Source organism: Maylandia zebra, linkage group LG17 (assembly GCF_041146795.1).
Source record: "Maylandia zebra isolate NMK-2024a linkage group LG17, Mzebra_GT3a, whole genome shotgun sequence".
NCBI lineage: Eukaryota > Metazoa > Chordata > Actinopteri > Cichliformes > Cichlidae > Maylandia > Maylandia zebra.
Window position 1 is genome coordinate 20,490,553 of NC_135183.1, and position 18,550 is coordinate 20,509,102.

An 18,550-nucleotide genomic window follows, 5' to 3' on the forward strand; every position below is an offset into this window, starting at 1 on the left:
AATGCTTGAGTAAAATTAAACTTTGCAAATAGTTTATGCTGTGATAACATTACAATGTAATTTTATAAAATGTGAAACGGAAGTGAAGGCTAAATTATGTCTAGGAAATATGTAGGAAATAAAAATAATTATACTATTTTTTGTAATTTTTTCCAATCATCTCATGTGGTATAATATACATGTTACATCGTGACGATGCGGCACAAAGAAATGCAAATGAATTTAAAATGCTCTTGTTCACGTACACGCTGTATATAAACCCCCAAATTCTCAATGTAATGTTTTTATATCAGAATATTATAAATTATTACGCGAATAAAAAAATGAAACAAAAATGAATCAAGTGTTAAAAAATTTAATGCCCTTTCCTTTCTTCCTCATTCTGATCCTGTCTACATGCCTAATCTCTACATGCTAAATGCACTGAGCTGCTGTTGTGTGATTGGCTGATTAGACATCTGCATTAACAAACTGTGGAACAGTTGCGTGTGTATTTATAAAAACAATTCTGGTCACATTTAAGATGTAGCCACACAAAAAACCCCTGAATGCATTGGCATTATTATCCTGTAATTTAGCAAAATCATTAAAAAGTAGATAAACAGTACAACATATGCAATTCTGAATACTGGCATGAACTCAATAAACGACAACAGTTTTTGTAATTTATAAACGATATTTTGCAGTTTTATGAGGACGCAAACCAAAAAGAAGCATCATTTCAGAAGCCTGCAATCAGGAAAAAAATCAAATACATTTGTTTAAGTGAAAAAACACAAACTGAAAATCATTGTTTTCTAAACATTTTAGCACATTTAATGATGAACTTTGATTATTTTATGGATTCGAGTATTTTCAGACTGTGCTGCAGCTTTTTTAACTTTGTGTTTTTGATGTGTACAAACCATCTCGGGCTGTGCACTCGCCTGTCCTTCACCACGATGTACTGATGAGGCACCAGGCCGTGGTTGCCGTTGTGCCGGCCCTCCCACCAGTCATGTGACGCGCGCTGGAAGAGCTGTAGGGAGGCTCCCTTCTTGAAGGAGAGCTCGCGGCCCGACCGGCCCACGTAGTCGAACCTCGCCACCGCCTCCACAGCTTCACCCTCTGCCAAAGAGACAGAGAGAGAAAAGAGGAGGAGGTGAAGATAAGAGCCAAACATCGAACTGCAGGTGAACCTGAACTTGTCAATCAACAGTCCCTTAGGCTTTGTTCCGCCCACCGCTCCACCAATCAGAAAAGAGCTTTAAAAAGAGTCTTTTCTATTAATTCAGATGGAGAGATGGGGAGGAGGGAGGGGAGGCTGGGTGGGGTGTGGATGAAAGGAGGGAAGGAGAGTGGTGGTAGTGTCTCCATGGCTGCTGTTGCCGTAGCAACCACTCTCCAGCACCACCACCACCACCACGAGGGAGTACGAGTATGGGAGTGTGGGCGATTGCGTGAAGGTCAGGGGTCATGCGTACCCTCGTCGCTGGTCTGGGTCTCGGTGCCGGCGTCGGGCTCGGCCTCCTCCAACGCTCCCGGCTCGCTGAACGGACTCTCGCTGTGGGAAGAAGAAGCAGCAGATTGACACACACCCGTCCATTCAGTGTGGGAACAAAGGGAGAAACACGCACAGCAGGAGGCGAGCCCGCTCATTGGAGTCTGAGGACGTTTACGGCTACAGTAGAATGTCAAGATTCAGAAGATGGTGGGAAAAGAGAAGCTGTAGGAGGTTTCCCACAGCAGAAGGATTACTGTCTGCTCCAACACCTCGTGTTCCTGACAGGCTGCCAGGTGTCTGCTCAAACTAACAGCTCAATTTATTCAAAGGCCCCACCCTGCAGTTAACCTTTATTTATATACATTAAACACCATTAAAAGAATGCAGAATTTCCTATAAGAAATTCCTCGTTGCAGTACATGTAGTGATATACATAGATCTACTGCTGAGTTACTGTGACAGTAAAGGAAACCTAAAATGTTCTGGTTCAGGTTCTGCAGGGTGTTTCTTTCTTTGCCCTTTTAAGGAGCTCTGAAGTATTTTCCTCTGTTTAAAATAGCTTAAAGAGTTATCAACGCAAGCTGAACCACAGCCAGACTGTACTTTGGTGTCATTTTTACTTCCAGCAGCAGTGGGACATAAGGTAAAGCCTGTGGAAATGAAGGAAAGCTAAAAAGAAATATTAGACATTAAACAACTGCACACATCTAGAGACATCTCTACACACCCAGTGGAAAAAAAAACATCTGCCCCCTTGTGGTGAAAGCTTTAGTTAAATCCTGCAGAGGTTCATTACAGAAGGTACCTTTAAGAAGATTTGTTGTGTTTATTCTTGATGAACATCAGAATTATTGATGTCCCCGTGAAGTGCGGGTCATACTGCATGATATCAATGTGTGATTTATTTCTGCATTTTGAATTAAAGGTGAAATACCAGGGAACACGTGGTTGAAACTGTCAAAGTAAGAATTTACCAAAATATCAGAAATGAAACAGTTAATCTGAAAACATTAAAATATAAAAACAAAATTCAAGGCTGGCGAAGAAATGGGCATATAGAGGTCTTAAATCCTGTTTTGTTTTGTTATTAATAACATAAATGAATTTAATTTCTAACAGAGCGTAATAAAGGATAACATCCTGATGCTCACCAGTACTGGTCTCCAGTCATACACTTCTCATACACTGGGCCGGGCATCTCCTTGGTGTCGGGGAAGATGTTGTCATGGTGCAGGATGACCGTTTTGATGACCTCATTTACGTGTGCCTGGCAGGCCACCTGGTCCAGGGTCTCCGGTGTCGGCAGTAGGGTGGGGCCGAACACAATGGCCAGGTTTCCAGCATCCATCATGTTCTCATCGTTGTACTGGGAAAGGCTGCAGAAACGTGGGCAATGTGGCCAAACTTTACTTGTTTACAATTAAACTGTTAATTATCAAAACTGAGAGAAACACTGAATTTAGAAATTTAAAAAGTATGACTCCTTTATTAATGTTTCACTGTACACATGTGTCTAAATATTAGAAATATGGCTCTGAGGAGCAGTGAGGAAAAAGAAAAGTGAGCACTAAAAAGACTGTAAACAATTTTCCTCATCTGTCTTAAACTGACATTATTTTTATGGAGTCTAGTTTGAGAAGTAAAGGGAACTATAATTTTCCCTGAAATAAAATATCAAATCTTGCTTAAATAATAACTGTTTAAAATGAGACTTTACTAAAATAATTGCCAATTAAACTTCTGTCGATTAAGTGATTGATCACCATTTCGCTCTAATTGAGACCTACAGTGGCACAACAGTAGGTTTCTCACGTAACCATGGTTCTCTGATACTTAATAACAACATAAAATCGTGATTTTTTTTCTGACTTTTTAATCAATAAAAGTTCTCTTCTTTTTGTCTGAATAACAGTTCACACCTTAAAATACAGAATATACCTTCAGATAAGACAAAGAAAAACCACAAATGTTTTTGTTTGGTATTGCATTTTAAGCATTTTTGATGCTTAACTATGACTCACCAGATTAATTATGCAAAAGTCAGTTTTACACTTCTGTGTTGTTTGCTGGTTTCAAAAGGTGACAAAGCAATTTGTAGGTTTTGATTCATACACAAGACTGTAATGGAGAATACAATCTCTATGCTTTTTATTTATTTTTTAAATGGAGTCTGGTTTGAGAAGACAGCGTAAGAGTTCAGGAGTTAGTAGATTACTTACATAAAAGATTAAATAATAATTAAATAATTAAAGATTAGTTATTGATGTAACCACAGTTCTATGAAGTTTTATGAAAAATAATAAAATGATAAATTAAAATGAAACATAAATGTTTCTGAACTTCGAAGCAGCAGCCCCGAAACCTCAGAAATATGTAATTTATGATCACATGAGATTTATTAGGTTACTGCTTTATTTTTATTATTATTACTTGCTATGTTCTTTGCATTAATTTATAAAGTTTTGTAATTTTTTAGGCTTTGAAAACCTATAAAATAAATGCATCCAATGAATTTTTATAATTATTTTTAATTTAAAAAGGAAAAAAATCCTGTATTTTCTGAATTATTTTATTAAAGAATATTCTAATATCACCAAAAAGGTCCTAATATTGTTACTCTCTGCATGTTTTTTAACGTTCTCTCTTCTACTATGAAACCATGCAGCAAATTTCCTGCAAACTACGACTCCACAGCTCTTTATGTGATGCTCTGCTTTGCCTTATTATTTTAAAAAAGCTTGCCTTAATACAATATAAATACACTTCTAAAGCTAAAAGTCTGTATTCAATAAACTCTGGCATTTTTCCATTATTGCAGCTTTCATTTCAAATAGTGATTGAAATATCTTCTCTCCGCTCGACCGTGAAGCTCCTGGTTTAATAACACTGAAGCTGAATGCATTTCAGAGCCCTGCTAATAAACACACCAGTACATCACTCGCCTGGTACATCGCACCAGCTCATCACACTTCCTGTTCACACCTCCTGCCTCTCCATGCTGCTCTCTCATTCTATATTTATTTGAGAGGCTGCAGAAACAAAATGAGCTGTGTTTTATCATCTATACAAGTGTGCACTTCGAACCCTTTTCACTACAGGAGAGGCATCTCCCCACCCAGCTGGGAAAACACAAAAATGGGCAATTATCATAAATGTGAGGGCCCGGTTTTGTATAAGTGGATACTCACTGGTTCAGGAAGGCGAACAGGTAGCGCATCACCACCAGCGTCGCCCTTGGGACACCCAGCAGGATCTTACGGATACACTGCGCTCGCTCGTACAGGTTTTCTATCCCTGCAGCAGGAAAATGCACATAATCTAAAGTCATTATGAGTCCCTGAGACATCACGAGGTGTCTGTAACACGATGACACATCCTGAAACACGCCAGTCGGTGCCGCAGAAAGGGAAGCAGGCAGCTCCATGTCTCTGCTGTGGAGGGGATGGGTTTCAAAGAGACAAAGAGACACTAACGAGAAACAAAGACGAGGAAACCGAGAGGGAAAGTGACTGCGTGTGGGCTGAATAGATAGACAGAGATTCATGCTGAGCTTCACCGCAGCAGATGGAAGCTGCACAAACGGTTCAGACTCAAGTGTTAAAGCAAATGAAAGTCGAGCTTCACAGACAATCACTTGATTTGAACATTTCACTGGGACACAAATAACCAACTGTTGGATCTTTTCACATTTCACTGCATCTACACCACCCAAGTTAGTTGGAGCTCTGCATAACTTCATCCACTATGTAGCTTGTATAGGTTATACTTGTTCGCCATGTGCAACAAGTATATGCTAGCATCTAGCAACTAGTGCATGTCATCTAGTGTTATGAAGGTCCATCCCAAGCTCTTTCAGGATTTTTTTAACTAAAAGAGGGACATTGTCAATAGCACTTTAATAGTGCTTAATGAAAGTGCTTTAATTAAGCACTTTTTATAGGTAAAAAGTGCTTAATTAAAACTTTACATTTTTAATTAACCTCCTGTTAGGAGTGATAGTTGGTCATATTTTCCCATGCTTTCTCCTAAAAACACTGCCTGCTTCATCAGTGAGAATGATAATGTGGTTAAGCTATATTTGACAAGAGTTGAACGCCATTAAGTGGCAAAAACACACTGAAATTTGACCAAAGTTCAGTCAAGAGAACATCCAAAATGAGCCCATCCACAGGACAAGGTCAGTGGTTTGGATTATTTGCTATGAAAAAGTCCCGATCCTTAACTTAATATAAACATCCTAATATTAATATCAAATCTTTGTGATTCTTTTCTGAATCGTTAACATATTCGGTGGATTTTTGGTTGCTCTGTGATCAAACCATTTCTTTTACATTATTTTTCTGTTTTTATCATGAATGATTCAGTCTGTCTATGCAGTACTTACTGACGCAGGAGATGAGGTCATTGAACCTGTCCTTGGGAAACAAAGGGTTCTCCAAACCCCTGAAGTAGAGCTTCAACACTCCAGCCACAGAATTAATGTCATGGTTGCTTTCCTCGTCAATCAGCGGATCGTTACCTGCATGAGAGGCAGAAGAGAGAAATCCTCAAATACAAGTTTGCCGGCGTACTTATCACATGACAGTCGAGTTACCTTCCCGTTGACCTCTCACCTCTTTCAAACGAGTTCTTGATGTCATTGACCTCCACTTGTGATCCTGATACCCGGAATATGCCTTGATGCTGAAGACCTGTTGGGAACAGCAGAGGGATGGAGGTTGCACATAGTCACAGTCTAAGCCTAGCAGATCTGTCCCAAATGCTGAGAAACAAACGTTGACATAAGTTGTAGTATGAACACTTGCTAGTTTTTTATGGCGAAGTGCCAAAGACTGATTTATATATTGATTTAACAAGATAAAGTACTAATCAATGCATGAATCTTGTAGTTCATATGCCTACTGACCACTGACCACATAGAAATTGTAGTTGATAACAGAGGGATGCTAGTAGCTAGCTTCAAAAGCTATTTATTAGCCATGTGACACCAATGCCTTGGAAGCAATGCCTAGTTGATAGTATTGGATTGCTAGGGACTAGAGTAACATTCTGCCAAAAACTGGTGTTAGTTAGGATTGTAGTTCTTAATCTAGAATTGGTAGCTGCCAACTTGGGCTACTAGGTGCTATCCTAAGGATCTAATGATGAGTTACATCAGTTGCATATTCAGTAGGCGGCCAAGAAGTCACTGCTGAATAAACAACACAATCACAATGTCTATGAACTCTTGGGTTGGACTGTTTCGTGCATTTCATAGGCAGACAAAAAGAGCTTTTATTCATGGTCTCTATCTGTTATTTTGCTATTGATTACTTAAAATGTAAAATATATCACGATATGAATATTTGAGTACATTTTATTTTACATGCCACCAAAAGTACATTGTAGAACACACCATGTTGAGTATGAGGCTAAATTCAGTTTTATAGCATAATTACAAAAAAATGATTATCAGCTGCAGCTTGGGAATGACTGAATTAAAATGAAATCACTGTTTTGTACTTGTTCAGCTGTCAGGGGCTGGCTGTGATGCAGTTTTGTTGTTTGCAGAATGAAGAGAGTGAAAGGATGCCAACACGAGAGTTTGACAGTTAAGATTTAGGCGGCTTTATGTGATCAACAAAAAAGGATTTAACTGCCTCCTGCAGCACCGTTCACAATGTCCCTCTTTTAGTTTATAAGTGTAAAACACCTCTGGACAGCCCACAAATACACGCAACAACATTTCTGAACCAAAATTATAGCTGATGGAAAGCAGGAAGAAGGACTGCAGTACATTAAATTCATACCTTCCAGTCATTTTCTTTGCTGTAACTAACAAACGCTTCATCCCTTTCTCTAATTTAGCCCTTCATCTGTCAGCATCAGCCACTACAGCATTTATTTCACATTGTTTAAAGCTGAAAAGTGACACTCACCATGTAGGTTGATGTAGCGGATGCAGCTCTCCACAAGCAAGGGTATGGCTTTGGTTGAATCCTACAAAAACACAATTGGAGTGCAGAGTATTTTTAATTTTGTTATATTTATAAGATTCTTGAAGATCTTTTTCATGTACATTAATGTATTATGTGTAGACAGGTTGTGGACATGCACCAATCAACAGACATGCAAAAACATTACATTTATATGGTATATCCCTTGATTATGAGATTAATGGCTCACCATAGCAGAAAAGAGAATTGTGGTGTAAATTGCTTTATTATTGTAAAACTCGCGGGGTGGCTGTAGCTCAGGTGGCAGAGCAGGTCAGCCACTAATCAGAAAGTTGGTGGTTCGATCCCAGGCTGCCTGCTGGCTGCATGCCGAATATCCTTGGGCAAGATACTAACCCCATGTTTTCCTACTGGGTAGCTTGCCATCACCAGTGTGTGAATGGGCGGATGACTGAACGTGTAAAGCGCTTTGGGGTCCTTAGGGATTGAGTAAAGCGCTATACAAATGCAGGCCATTTACTAACATGTTTATGTTTGAAATGTAGTTTTTGCTGTGTTACATTAATACACTGATATTACTACTAATGTTTTATGATCGATATTGTGTGTGCAGCTTCACTGTCCTGCTATCTTTTAAGCCAACAATTGATCAAAAAGTATGCATAAAAAGTTCAAGAAGTTATCTTTCCTGCCCCGAGTAATGTCTGACATGGTGCAGGTGCAGGGACGGGTAATACTATGGGTAAATGAATCCTAAAAATGAGTCATTATTGCTTCTTAAGCTTGCTGTTCTGAGGGCAACATTAATACACTTTCATTGCATTGTAGATGACAACCTTATTTATATTGCTAATATTTCTGCTTATTGGTTACACTCCTCTGGGCTTTCAAATCCAAATTGTAGCCTTTGACAAATTAGCAGATTGCGCTGCTGATATCTTGCACTGACTACTGTTGAGGAGAACATGAACCCCCCACCTCCCCAAATCCTCAAAACCTGGATGAGGTCAAACTTTACCTGGTGCTTGCTGTGGGAGTTCTTCCGCCCACGGCTGAAACACGTACAAAAAGGAGAAAGAAAGCAAAAGATGAGAGTTTTAGAGAGCCAAAGCACAGCAAAGAGATACAACACTTATTATCGATGCGACAGGAAAGCACCTTACCTTGTAGTCAGCAGTTCAGCTTTGTATCCTGCAAGAAAAAAAGGAGAAGATTTAAAAGTGAAGAAATGCTGATCAGAGTCTGTCTGACAAAGTACAAGACTAAAGAAGACTGAGAGAGACTCTTACCCTCTGCCAACGCTTTCTTTAATATATCGTGTTTAGCCTGAAGTTTGGAAATAAGATTACTTCCCTCCAGGTACTCACGGAATTTCTGAATATAGGAAATCACATAAATGACAAACACAAAGGCTAAATTATACAAACTAAAATAAAGTATGAGTATGCAGAATGCAGTGATTACAATACACACTGTACATTAGTGCAAGTAAAGCAGCTAAAAGCACAATGAACTTCACATTGAATCATCTAGTAAGCGAATGTAGAGACACCACCAGAAGATAGACGAATCTGAAATTTAAAAAATGTCATAAATTAATAAAAAAAAGCAGGACAGCATTTTGTGGTGTTATAAAGGAAACTACGTTAACAAAACACTAATATAGAAATCTAAAGTATAACTGTATTCTGCAGCTGTAACAACTTATTTGAAATCTGATTTATCTGACTAACTGTAGTCTGTTTTGGATGTCATGCCACCGTTTACTCTATACTTATTTAATATTTGCTACTTTCAAAACCGACCTTCATCTAATATGAGTAACTTGGGGTGAAAAACAGTGTCAAATAAAAAAAAAACAACAAATCTGCTCTGCTGGGCTTACAGAGAAGTAGAAGAGCTCGGTCTCCTGCTGGTTCGCCCGTCTCTTGGCCAGACTGGGTTTGTTCAAGTAGCCGTCCGACACGCTGGACTTCACCGACTCGGAAGACGGGCTGTGGGTGAAGCTCTGGGAGACGTCAAAGTCGTCCAGCACCGTCATGTCCTGCAAGGTGGTCAGAGTTGCACCCCAGGTCTTCTTCACCTGAAAGGTGGCAGAAAAGTGGAACAGCATAGTAAGTATCCACGTTACATGTTACTCTCAATATGAGGTCCAAAGAGATGTCAGTGAAGATAAGGGAGGCCATCATTTGGCTGAAAACCCAGAATAAACCTATCAGTGAAACTTTAGAAGCCATCAAATTAATGTACTGGTCAGCTCAGCATCACAAAAAATTCCTGAAAGACCACAGACGACAACTATAGTGCATCATGACAGAATGATTTTCATTGTTAATCAAAACAACTTCACAACATTTAACAAAGTCAAAAAACACTTTTGAAGTGGAAGGCAGATCATTGTCAAAGTCTACAATCAAAAGACACCTTCATGAATATAAATACAGAGGATTTATGATTTATGACAAGGTGCAAACCACTGGTTACACTCAAGGAAACATCTGAAAGAGCCTGCTCAATTCTGGAATAAAAGGAGAAACTGAATCAAGGTGAATTTGTATCAGAAAAGTATGGAAAAGGGGAGAAACAGCTCGTGATCCAAAGCATACCACATCATCTGTCTGACATGGTGGCGGCATCGTTATGGCATGAGCCTGTATGGCTACCAGTGGGACCAGACCACTAGTGATAGAAGCAGCAGGATGAAATGTGAAGTGTACAGAGCTGTACTCTCTCCTCAGATTTGGCTGAATGCTGCAAAACTGATCAGACAGAGCTTCTCAGTGCAAATGGATAATGAACCAAAGATAAAGAAATGCGATATTCTGCAGTAAAGGTCATGCAGAGCATCTCAAGGGAGCAAACACAGCATTTGGTGATGTCTGCTGGTCTACTGGACTCGAGTTTTTCTACCGATATTAAATGGAAGAGCAACTTTGTAAGATCTGAACACATTACTCAGTCTCAGCACAGCTCCATGGATCAATGCATCTGAATTACTGTCATTTTTTTATGGGCGTGGCTTTGTTTTCAAAAATGCCTAAGGAGGTGCAGTGTTTACATATGCTACATATGCAAAGAGTGTTTATATTTACAGCAAGAGTAATGAGTCTATGAGTGTTTTTAATTTGTGTTTGTGTGGGTTGTAAGCCGCTGAGATGTGCAGATGCAGCTCATTAATCCAGACTCCTTCAGCATTTTTATGCCCTTCGGGGTGAGTTAACAGCTGCCCTCTGTGCACAACAACAGCGAGGACACCGGCAGTCTGCAGCACCACACAGCTATCAGATGGTTCAACTTTATTTTTAGAGGCTACATATGCCACATTATCACCCCATTAAATCTGTATAAATTACCATAACTTTGTGCAAAGTTTATAACTGTTAGAAAGTTATTAATAATCAATGAGGGGTTTTGGCCACTTTTACCAGAGTCTCTATGTTGTTTTAATTTCTAAAGCTGGAGCTAAATATCTCAGATGGACAACAGGACAGATTAGTGCAAACATCAAGTAAATTTGTGTCCACAGTGATGATATTTTTTTAGCAGCTCAAAGAAATCTGTTGTTGAACTTACTGGTAGGCACTTTCTTGATCAGCGCTTTAAGAAGGATTAGGGGAAAAAAATAAGAAAAAGAGGTAACTTCCTGTACATGAGATGAGACCATAAAAATAAACACAAAAATGTGAAGTCTTAGTCCAAATACCAATAAGTGCCCCAGGTATTATTGGGCAAATCTGCAGTTCTCTTTTAGCAACGAATGATGGTGTTGACTCAGTCTCAGGTCCACCTTATATGGGCCAGATTTCAGGTGAGTTATGTCATCTTAGCCAACATTAACACTTGCAGTAACACATATCAGGCACAGATGACTTTTGAGCCACATTACAGCTCTAACTGCACCATAACGGTCAAAAATATTCCAGATTAAATTCTTCCATCTGGGATTAAACGTTAGATCAGCTTCTGTGTGGGCCTACTGAAGTTGCTTAGAAAACATGGCTTATAAACCATCTTAGTGTAGTCCTAGTTAGTAACTCAAAATAGAGTTAATGTCAAAATGGTTTTCCTGAGTTTTATGAGGTGTACTTGTGTGTCTGACCTCCTCATTTTCTATCTTCAGAGACGCCAGGCGGGTCTGAAGCTGTGTGAGGCGGAGGCTGAGCTCAGACTGGACCTGCGGCTGGGAGGTGATCTGGGCCACCTGGTATGAAACAAAAAAGAAGACAATTGGAAAATGGCTGTTCAGAGGTCTAAATTCTCTGTGGTGAACATTTAAATTTAATAATATGTGTCAGACTCTTATTTTGAAAGGACATAAAGAGGGGCAAACTGACTGTGTCGCCCATGTGGGCCTGGAAGCTGAAGTTCTGTGGGGGGCAGAAAGCAGTGGGGTAGAGATCAAGCAGACGCTGCCTGTCACGGGCAGGGTCCAGGCCCTCCACAGCCCCCTCCAGGACCTCCAGACCCGCCCTCCTGGAGGCTTCAAGGCTCAGTTCAGCTGACAGGTAGGTCCTCAGTGCCCGGCTCAAAGTGGAGTGGTACCCAAGGTCACAGCACTGAAACAAAGATGGGGATTTATTCACGAGAGGGAAAAGACCGCATGTATTTTGTAGAAATTGGTGACGTTTATTAAGAGAATTAAGAGTTGCAAGGCAATTCAAGTACTACCATAGTTTCAAGTGTAATAGATGTAACATTCGCCATGGGAAAAATCTAAAGGAATTTTATTCCTATTAACAGAGGCCCTAAAAATAATCTCATAAAAGCTCTCTCCATACATTTTAAAACTGCCTTTAAACAAACAAATTCCTACTTAGGCTTACAAACCTAACAACCTTTTTAAGTGATGAATATAAGGTTTGAGCCACAAATACACTCTGTAATTTACTCACATCTATGATATCGGGCAGGTCGTGGATATAGTATTTGAACACCGAGGCGTTGGTGGCCTCCAGAGTCAGCAGATACTCATTTCTGGCTTTCACGGTCTTCAGTTTGTTCTCTGAGTACTTTGCCTTCCTCTAGTAAAGAAACAGACATAAAGAAGATTAAATGGTTGGTTTCTGGTTCTTGTGTACCGATTCCCCTCGTTTGTTCTGCAAATGCGATCAACAAGAAGAAAAAAATAGCTTTCATAATTAGTCCTTTCTGCTTTCAAGTCATGTTGAAATCAAGAAGTGGAAAGTATTAGGATTACATAAAGAAAGTATCTCATTCTAAAATATCTCATGCAGGAACAGGTTACCCATCTGGTTGCTTTGGATGACACCTGAGAGGAAACACAGTCTCCTTTCTCTATAAAACTGTTACCTTCTCTCTCATTTTCTCCATCTTGCGGGCGGCGTTGCGTCTCTGGTGGCGCTCTTCTATCCGCAGGCCAAACACAGGCTCCACCCCTCCGCCAGTCCCTGACACGCCCTTCACGCGCCCCTCCTGCCGCTCCGCCTCCCGCAGCTTGGTTTCTGCGCTGATCGTCTCCGCGTGGTACATATGATATGTCTTCATCACCTAGGCAACAGCAGCCCATAATAGCCCAATCAAATAGGAAAACAGCAGTGCGCTGCAGCCGGGGTCGACTGTCTTTTTTTTTATCCCCCCAAGGTTATCAGCGCTGCTCTAATCTGATTTCTAGTGTTTGGACAAGGAGCTTTTAAGGCCAGCGCTCTGACCTGAAGAAAAACCTGATAATTGGCAGCCAACAGGAGGCAGACTTTTTACTTTAAAGCAGGCTAGAAGGATAACGTCAGACAAAAAGCAGAAGAAAAAATGAATGGATGAGAAATGTGAGGCAGAAAGGACAATTTTTGCATTTATAAAGGAAGCTCTCAGAGCTGTGAAAAGAAGCCACTGACTTTGCTTTGACAGTTCCCTGTTACTACCATTAAAGGAACCTATTCTGCTCATTTCCAGAACCATATTTTCATTCTTGGACTCGAATAGCTCTGCAGGGCGGTGAATCAACTCTGAATCACTGCTCTGCAGCCCCTCATCCTCTGGAACTGCCGTATAGGCTTCTTTCCTCCTTCAGCCAGCTTTCTCCTGATTGGCTCCTCATTGTTAAAAAAACAGTTGGAACAGCAGGTGGGTGGGGCTTTCTGAGACAACCACATTAGGAATATCTGCTCTCTATGACACCACACAAATCCAAGAGTAGAAAAAACCTGGCTGAAACCTATTTTTTTGCTCACTGTGATTAATTGCACATGCACTGACTTCATTATTTGTAACTCTGGCCATGATTTAAATGAACATTCAAAAGACAGGAAAGCAAAAGCATAACAGGTCCTGTTTACCTGTTTAAAGCATTGAAAACAAAAAGCTTTAGACAGAAAAACTGTAATGCCAGCTAATGTTTGAAAGGTAGCATCTACTAATGTGTGAAAAACTGCAATGAATCATTTTTGATAACTGGAAATGAGGCTTTTGAAGTGGCCCACTCCTCTTTAAAGAATTGTTTTAATTCAGCCACATGGGAGGGTTCTCCAGCATAAACTGCGTGTTTAAGGTCATGCCGAAGTATCTCAGTCTGATTCCAGACTATGTCTAGGCCACTCCAAAACAGCTTTTTTTTTGCAGCCAGAGGTGAACTTGCTGCTGTCTTTCGAATCGTCCTGCTGCAGGACCCAAGTGCCCTTGAGCTTCAGTGCACAAAATTATAGCTTCAGGATTTTGAGGCCGCAAACATAATTAATGGTTCTATCAGTCGTCCTGAAGCAGCAAAGCAACAGTCATACAGACAGACCGTCATACTACCACCATCGCCACAATTGACTGTTGGTATGATGTTCTTTTGCTGTGTTAATTTTATGTCATCTGAAAATGTATGTGTGGCAAATGTGGAAAAAAAAAACAAGCCAATTCAATTCAATTATATTTGTATAGCGCAAAATCACAACAACAGTTGCCTTCAGTGCAACCAGGCTCAAAGAGGGGCAGCCATCTGCTGTGACTGGTTGGGGGTGATGGCAAATGATTTGGAGTGACTAGGAAATCAGGAAGGGGGTAAATACTTTTTCACAGTGCTGAAGATGCAGAGGTGGGAGTGGGAGGGGCAGTTAGTGAGCCAACAAAAGACTGTCAGACACTTGCTGTTAGTGTATTTAATGTGTCATTTTTGTGCATGATTATTGTGCAACCCATTATTGAGGAATGACCCCAACACCAGCTATAACAGCTTTAAAAACCTGATTGAAATTTTACAAGAATCCTTCCTTGGTCTGGTTTTTTACTGCTTTATTACCTGATTAACCGTAAATGAATGAAATGTTTAGAAGTGCATTCTTTTCTTGTTGCATTTGTAGACCACATAAAAATGTGTTTAACACTAACACATTAAAAAACTTGTGTCTTAAAGCCTTGGAAGAATAACTTTTGTTCCACTTACGGTGTAAAGCTCATTCAGAAGCTTCATGAGGTCTTCCTGAAGCTGGAAGAGGATCTCCTTACTCTAAAGCACACAAATGAGAAGAGAAACCTGTTACCAGCATATTCTCAAATAAAGACATTCACAGATTTATGCACCATTTTAGAATTGTCTCTTTATACAATGACACTTACAGGAAACAATCCTCTAACAACTCACATCTTTTTGACCTGAATGATCACAACATTAACAAGCATAAGAAGGGCCCCGCCTACGTTTGAACCCAGGACCCTTTTGCTGTACTAAGTGCCAAGCCAGACGCATTATAGGTCGTTTGAATTTTTCTCTGTGTGAAAAGAAACCAAACCACAAGGAGAAAGCTCATCAACCGATTTGGACCAGAGTAAACAAACTTAATTCATTTTAACTCCTACACCCAGAAAAAAACAAATCCTCCGGACTTTGAGGTGATAATTCTCCTTTCATCCACTTCATACTCAAATACAAGCGGAGGTCACAACTGAGAGGTGATCCTGAATCTATGTTTTATTTTATAAGTAGTTTCTCTGAACTCCTTTATAAGTTTGCTATACATACTGTATAAATTTATTATTATATTTTATAAATAGCCTAGTTTTGACTACTGTAATTATTAATGCTTAAATCACTTAATTTTTAAGGTAAAACATTTAAAAATTCACTTTTCCCGTGATACAGCTGCTTTTTATAGTTTTTCAGAGAACAGCTGCCCAATCACATTGTCACTTTATAAATTGTTAATATAAACTACGGATTATAGAAGTGGCTCTAAGCACAAGTACCTCAGTACTGTGCTCGAGTACAGCACTAAAGTACCATTAATGTATTTTTACAGTGCTGGAAACCATCCGTGTGCGCAGACCTCTGGGGTTGTTATTTTTTCATACGGCTTCTTTAAGTCGCAGAGTTGATTTTAATAAAAAGTAAAGTCAGTATTCCCCTGAGCTCTGCTGGAGTTTGGCAAATTAAACACACACACACTGGTGTACTTTTACCCGCCTCCAACTTTAGCTCGCCGTGTTCATTATTAATCTGGCTTCCGGCTCGTCTTTTATTCATGCTAACTAAAGTGCAGCTACTGCCAGCAGCTATAAACAGCAAGACCTCCATCACATCGCCGCGTCCTCTCAGAAACTCTCCTCTGAAGAGGAAGAGACAGACAGCTGAGTGGCCATGACAACACCGACAGCCCTGTGGCCATGGCGACAAGCTCAACTGATCTTTTCTCAGCGGGCGCTATGGGAACGGGATTCATCCATCCTGGGATTCCTCAGTCATTTAGCATAATGTAATATTAATGCTGCCACATAGCTCTTTCCCAAACTGCTCGGCTGTTTAATGCATGAGACAGAAATCCAGTCTGAGAGCAGGCAGCGGAGCGCGGCTTGTTTCATTTATGAATTCATTTGTTTGTGTGTGGTCAGATTCATTTATATATCTGCTGCTGTTCAGCCTGCCTGATGGATAACCACTGTTTCTGTGCAGGGGCACACACACAGTTGAGGGAGAGGCGCTCAGATCCTTTGCTTAAAGCAGCTGCTAATCAATATTCTGATGGCAATAAAGTATGAGCTGACGTGATGAACTTAATGAGAATGAACAGCTGAGCTGAGTTTCAGCTTGTTTTTTTGCTCTCAGACTCTGAGTTTGCTGTTTTTCTTCTGATAGTGTCTCAAAAACATTCTTAAAGGCAACTAGAGTGCATCAGTTTGTAAGTTGCATAAAATTTTGACCGAAAAGTCCTTTGATATTAAGGAAATGTAGCAATTACAGAAACATTCTAAGGAAAAACCCTTTTTTTGGAAATCATTTGAGTGAGATGGATACAGGTAGATAGGCAAGGAGATAGTGAAAGTACCGTGGTCAAACGTTCAAAGTAACTGACAGTGCACAAGGCGGCTGAAGGAGAGAGTGCAGGCAGGGTGGAGTGGGTGGAGACAAGTGTCAGAAGTGACAGGCGACAGAGGGAAAGCAGCGAGAATGAAAGGAAAGGTTTACAAGATGGTAGTGAGACCTGCTGTGATGTTGGGTTTGAAGACGATGGGACTGACAAAAAGACAGGAGGCTGAAGATGATGAAGACATTAAAATCTTCAATGGGAGTGAGAATGCAAAAATAAATGTGAAGATTTGACTGGTTTCATCGGAATAATGTAACGACACAAGTCAGCACAACACTAACTTTTGTAGACTTTTCTGTTTTGTTTTTGATACTAACTCAAAAAAAACAACTGCTTATTGATCTAATGGTACTTCTTTAACTTCAGCTTAGAAGAATCCACTGTGGTGCTATTGTTACATATTGAATAAAAGTGAAAACTTAAAAGTTGTGTAACAATAATGTCCTAAAGACAGGAAATCGACTTTTCTGGTGCAGCAACAAACCTCATTCTGTCGTATGTAAAAAATATTCCTGCACTGATTTTCATTATTCTTAGATAAATAAGGTTTTTACGACATATCAACAGAAATATAATTATGAGACCAGGCTACATTCATTTATTTGACAAAGTAAACAAAATTAGTCTAAAAATGCTCCCGAGCAAATACATACAAAGCATTAAAAATAAAGACCTCTGTTCTTTTAGAAGTGGAGAAACCTTTACTAACAGACTAACACATGAAGGATATTTTGTTTGCATAAATATCAAAGTATATAGTGATGATAATCTTGCTCACCCTCTTCAGCAGGCGGGCCGAGTCCTCGCTAATGTGTGTGAGGCGGGAGATGACGTTGTTTAGGTAGAGGTCACTGAGGGTGGCATGGTCCTTACTCTCCCTCCTCACCTGGAAAACAGAGATTGGTATAAAAGAATGTAATAGTAATAATAATAATAATAATTAATAACAACAGTAGCAATAATAATTTACTAATAATAATAATCCTTGGGGAATTATACAAGATTCTGAGAACTATTCTATTCAGTGCAAAACTGTAGGTAAAAAGACTGAAAAAGAATAAGTGTATTTAAAAATAAATAAATGTGGTTTTAAAAATTATACAATGCATAAAAGCATTAAGGGCAGACACACATCTTTAGGACATGACTGGACTTAACGGAACGCCATTTCCTATAGAACAGCTATTGCACTCCTTTATTTACAGCAGAGTTCTGATGGTCCACGGGGAAGAAGCTGTTTTTAGCTCCGGCTCTTTATGTATCTGTACTGTCTGGTCTGTCTGGAGGCAGCAGGTTGGACAAGTGCAGTCCAGGGCGGGAAAGGTTTTGCATTATTTTCTTTGCCCTGCTGAGATACAGAGAGCTGGAGATGTCCTCTAGAAAGGGCAGCTGATGCTTCTCTGGGTGGTGCTGATAAACCTCTGCTGTTACCACACTGTGATGCAGTACACTCTCAAAGTGGAGCGTTGGAAGGCCACCAACAGTTTCTCCCTCTGTGTAGTTCCTTCAGAGCATTCTCAGTAAACCTGGTCTCTGATGGGGTTACTGCTGATTCTCCACGATGTTGGTTCCCATGAATTTGAGGAAACCCTGACGTAGAAGAGGGCTAGCAACACCCAGATAGCTCTCTGTATGCTGACTCACCTCCACATATGAATCAAACTTTGTCGGAGGTTTCATCCTGTTAAAAAGGAGTTTTTCCTCCCCACTGTTTCCAAGTGCTTGCTCAAACAGGACTGCCTGATTGTTGAGGTTTCTCTCTATTATTTAAGTTCTTTACACTAGTCTCTTGAGGCAACTGTTGTTGTGATTTGGTGTTATAAAAATAT

The 18,550-nt window shown here is 39.9% G+C and overlaps 1 protein-coding gene across 4 annotated transcripts in view; it reads right to left on the reverse strand.

Annotated features, from left to right (window-relative positions):
* Positions 1-18,550, reverse strand: part of LOC101485500 (SLIT-ROBO Rho GTPase-activating protein 1) — a 45,139-nt gene that overhangs the window by 8,502 nt on the left and 18,087 nt on the right. For 2 of the 4 annotated variants that reach the window (XM_012923330.3, XM_004566418.3), the window contains exons 4-20: positions 17,500-17,607; positions 14,804-14,866; positions 12,730-12,927; positions 12,312-12,440; positions 11,754-11,975; positions 11,519-11,620; positions 9,305-9,502; positions 8,709-8,793; positions 8,583-8,610; positions 8,438-8,471; positions 7,402-7,462; positions 6,097-6,174; positions 5,868-6,002; positions 4,672-4,777; positions 2,635-2,859; positions 1,464-1,543; positions 927-1,107 (exon numbers count right to left, since the gene is read on the reverse strand). In XM_012923330.3, the coding sequence (XP_012778784.3) occupies positions 927-1,107; positions 1,464-1,543; positions 2,635-2,859; positions 4,672-4,777; positions 5,868-6,002; positions 6,097-6,174; positions 7,402-7,462; positions 8,438-8,471; positions 8,583-8,610; positions 8,709-8,793; positions 9,305-9,502; positions 11,519-11,620; positions 11,754-11,975; positions 12,312-12,440; positions 12,730-12,927; positions 14,804-14,866; positions 17,500-17,607 (2,033 nt within the window). Of the gene's footprint in view, positions 1-905; positions 1,108-1,463; positions 1,544-2,634; positions 2,860-4,671; positions 4,778-5,867; positions 6,003-6,096; positions 6,175-7,401; positions 7,463-8,437; positions 8,472-8,582; positions 8,611-8,708; positions 8,794-9,304; positions 9,503-11,518; positions 11,621-11,753; positions 11,976-12,311; positions 12,441-12,729; positions 12,928-14,803; positions 14,867-17,499; positions 17,608-18,550 lie in introns of all 4 variants that reach the window. The other 2 variants (XM_004566417.3, XM_004566416.3) reach the window with 1 other exon arrangement.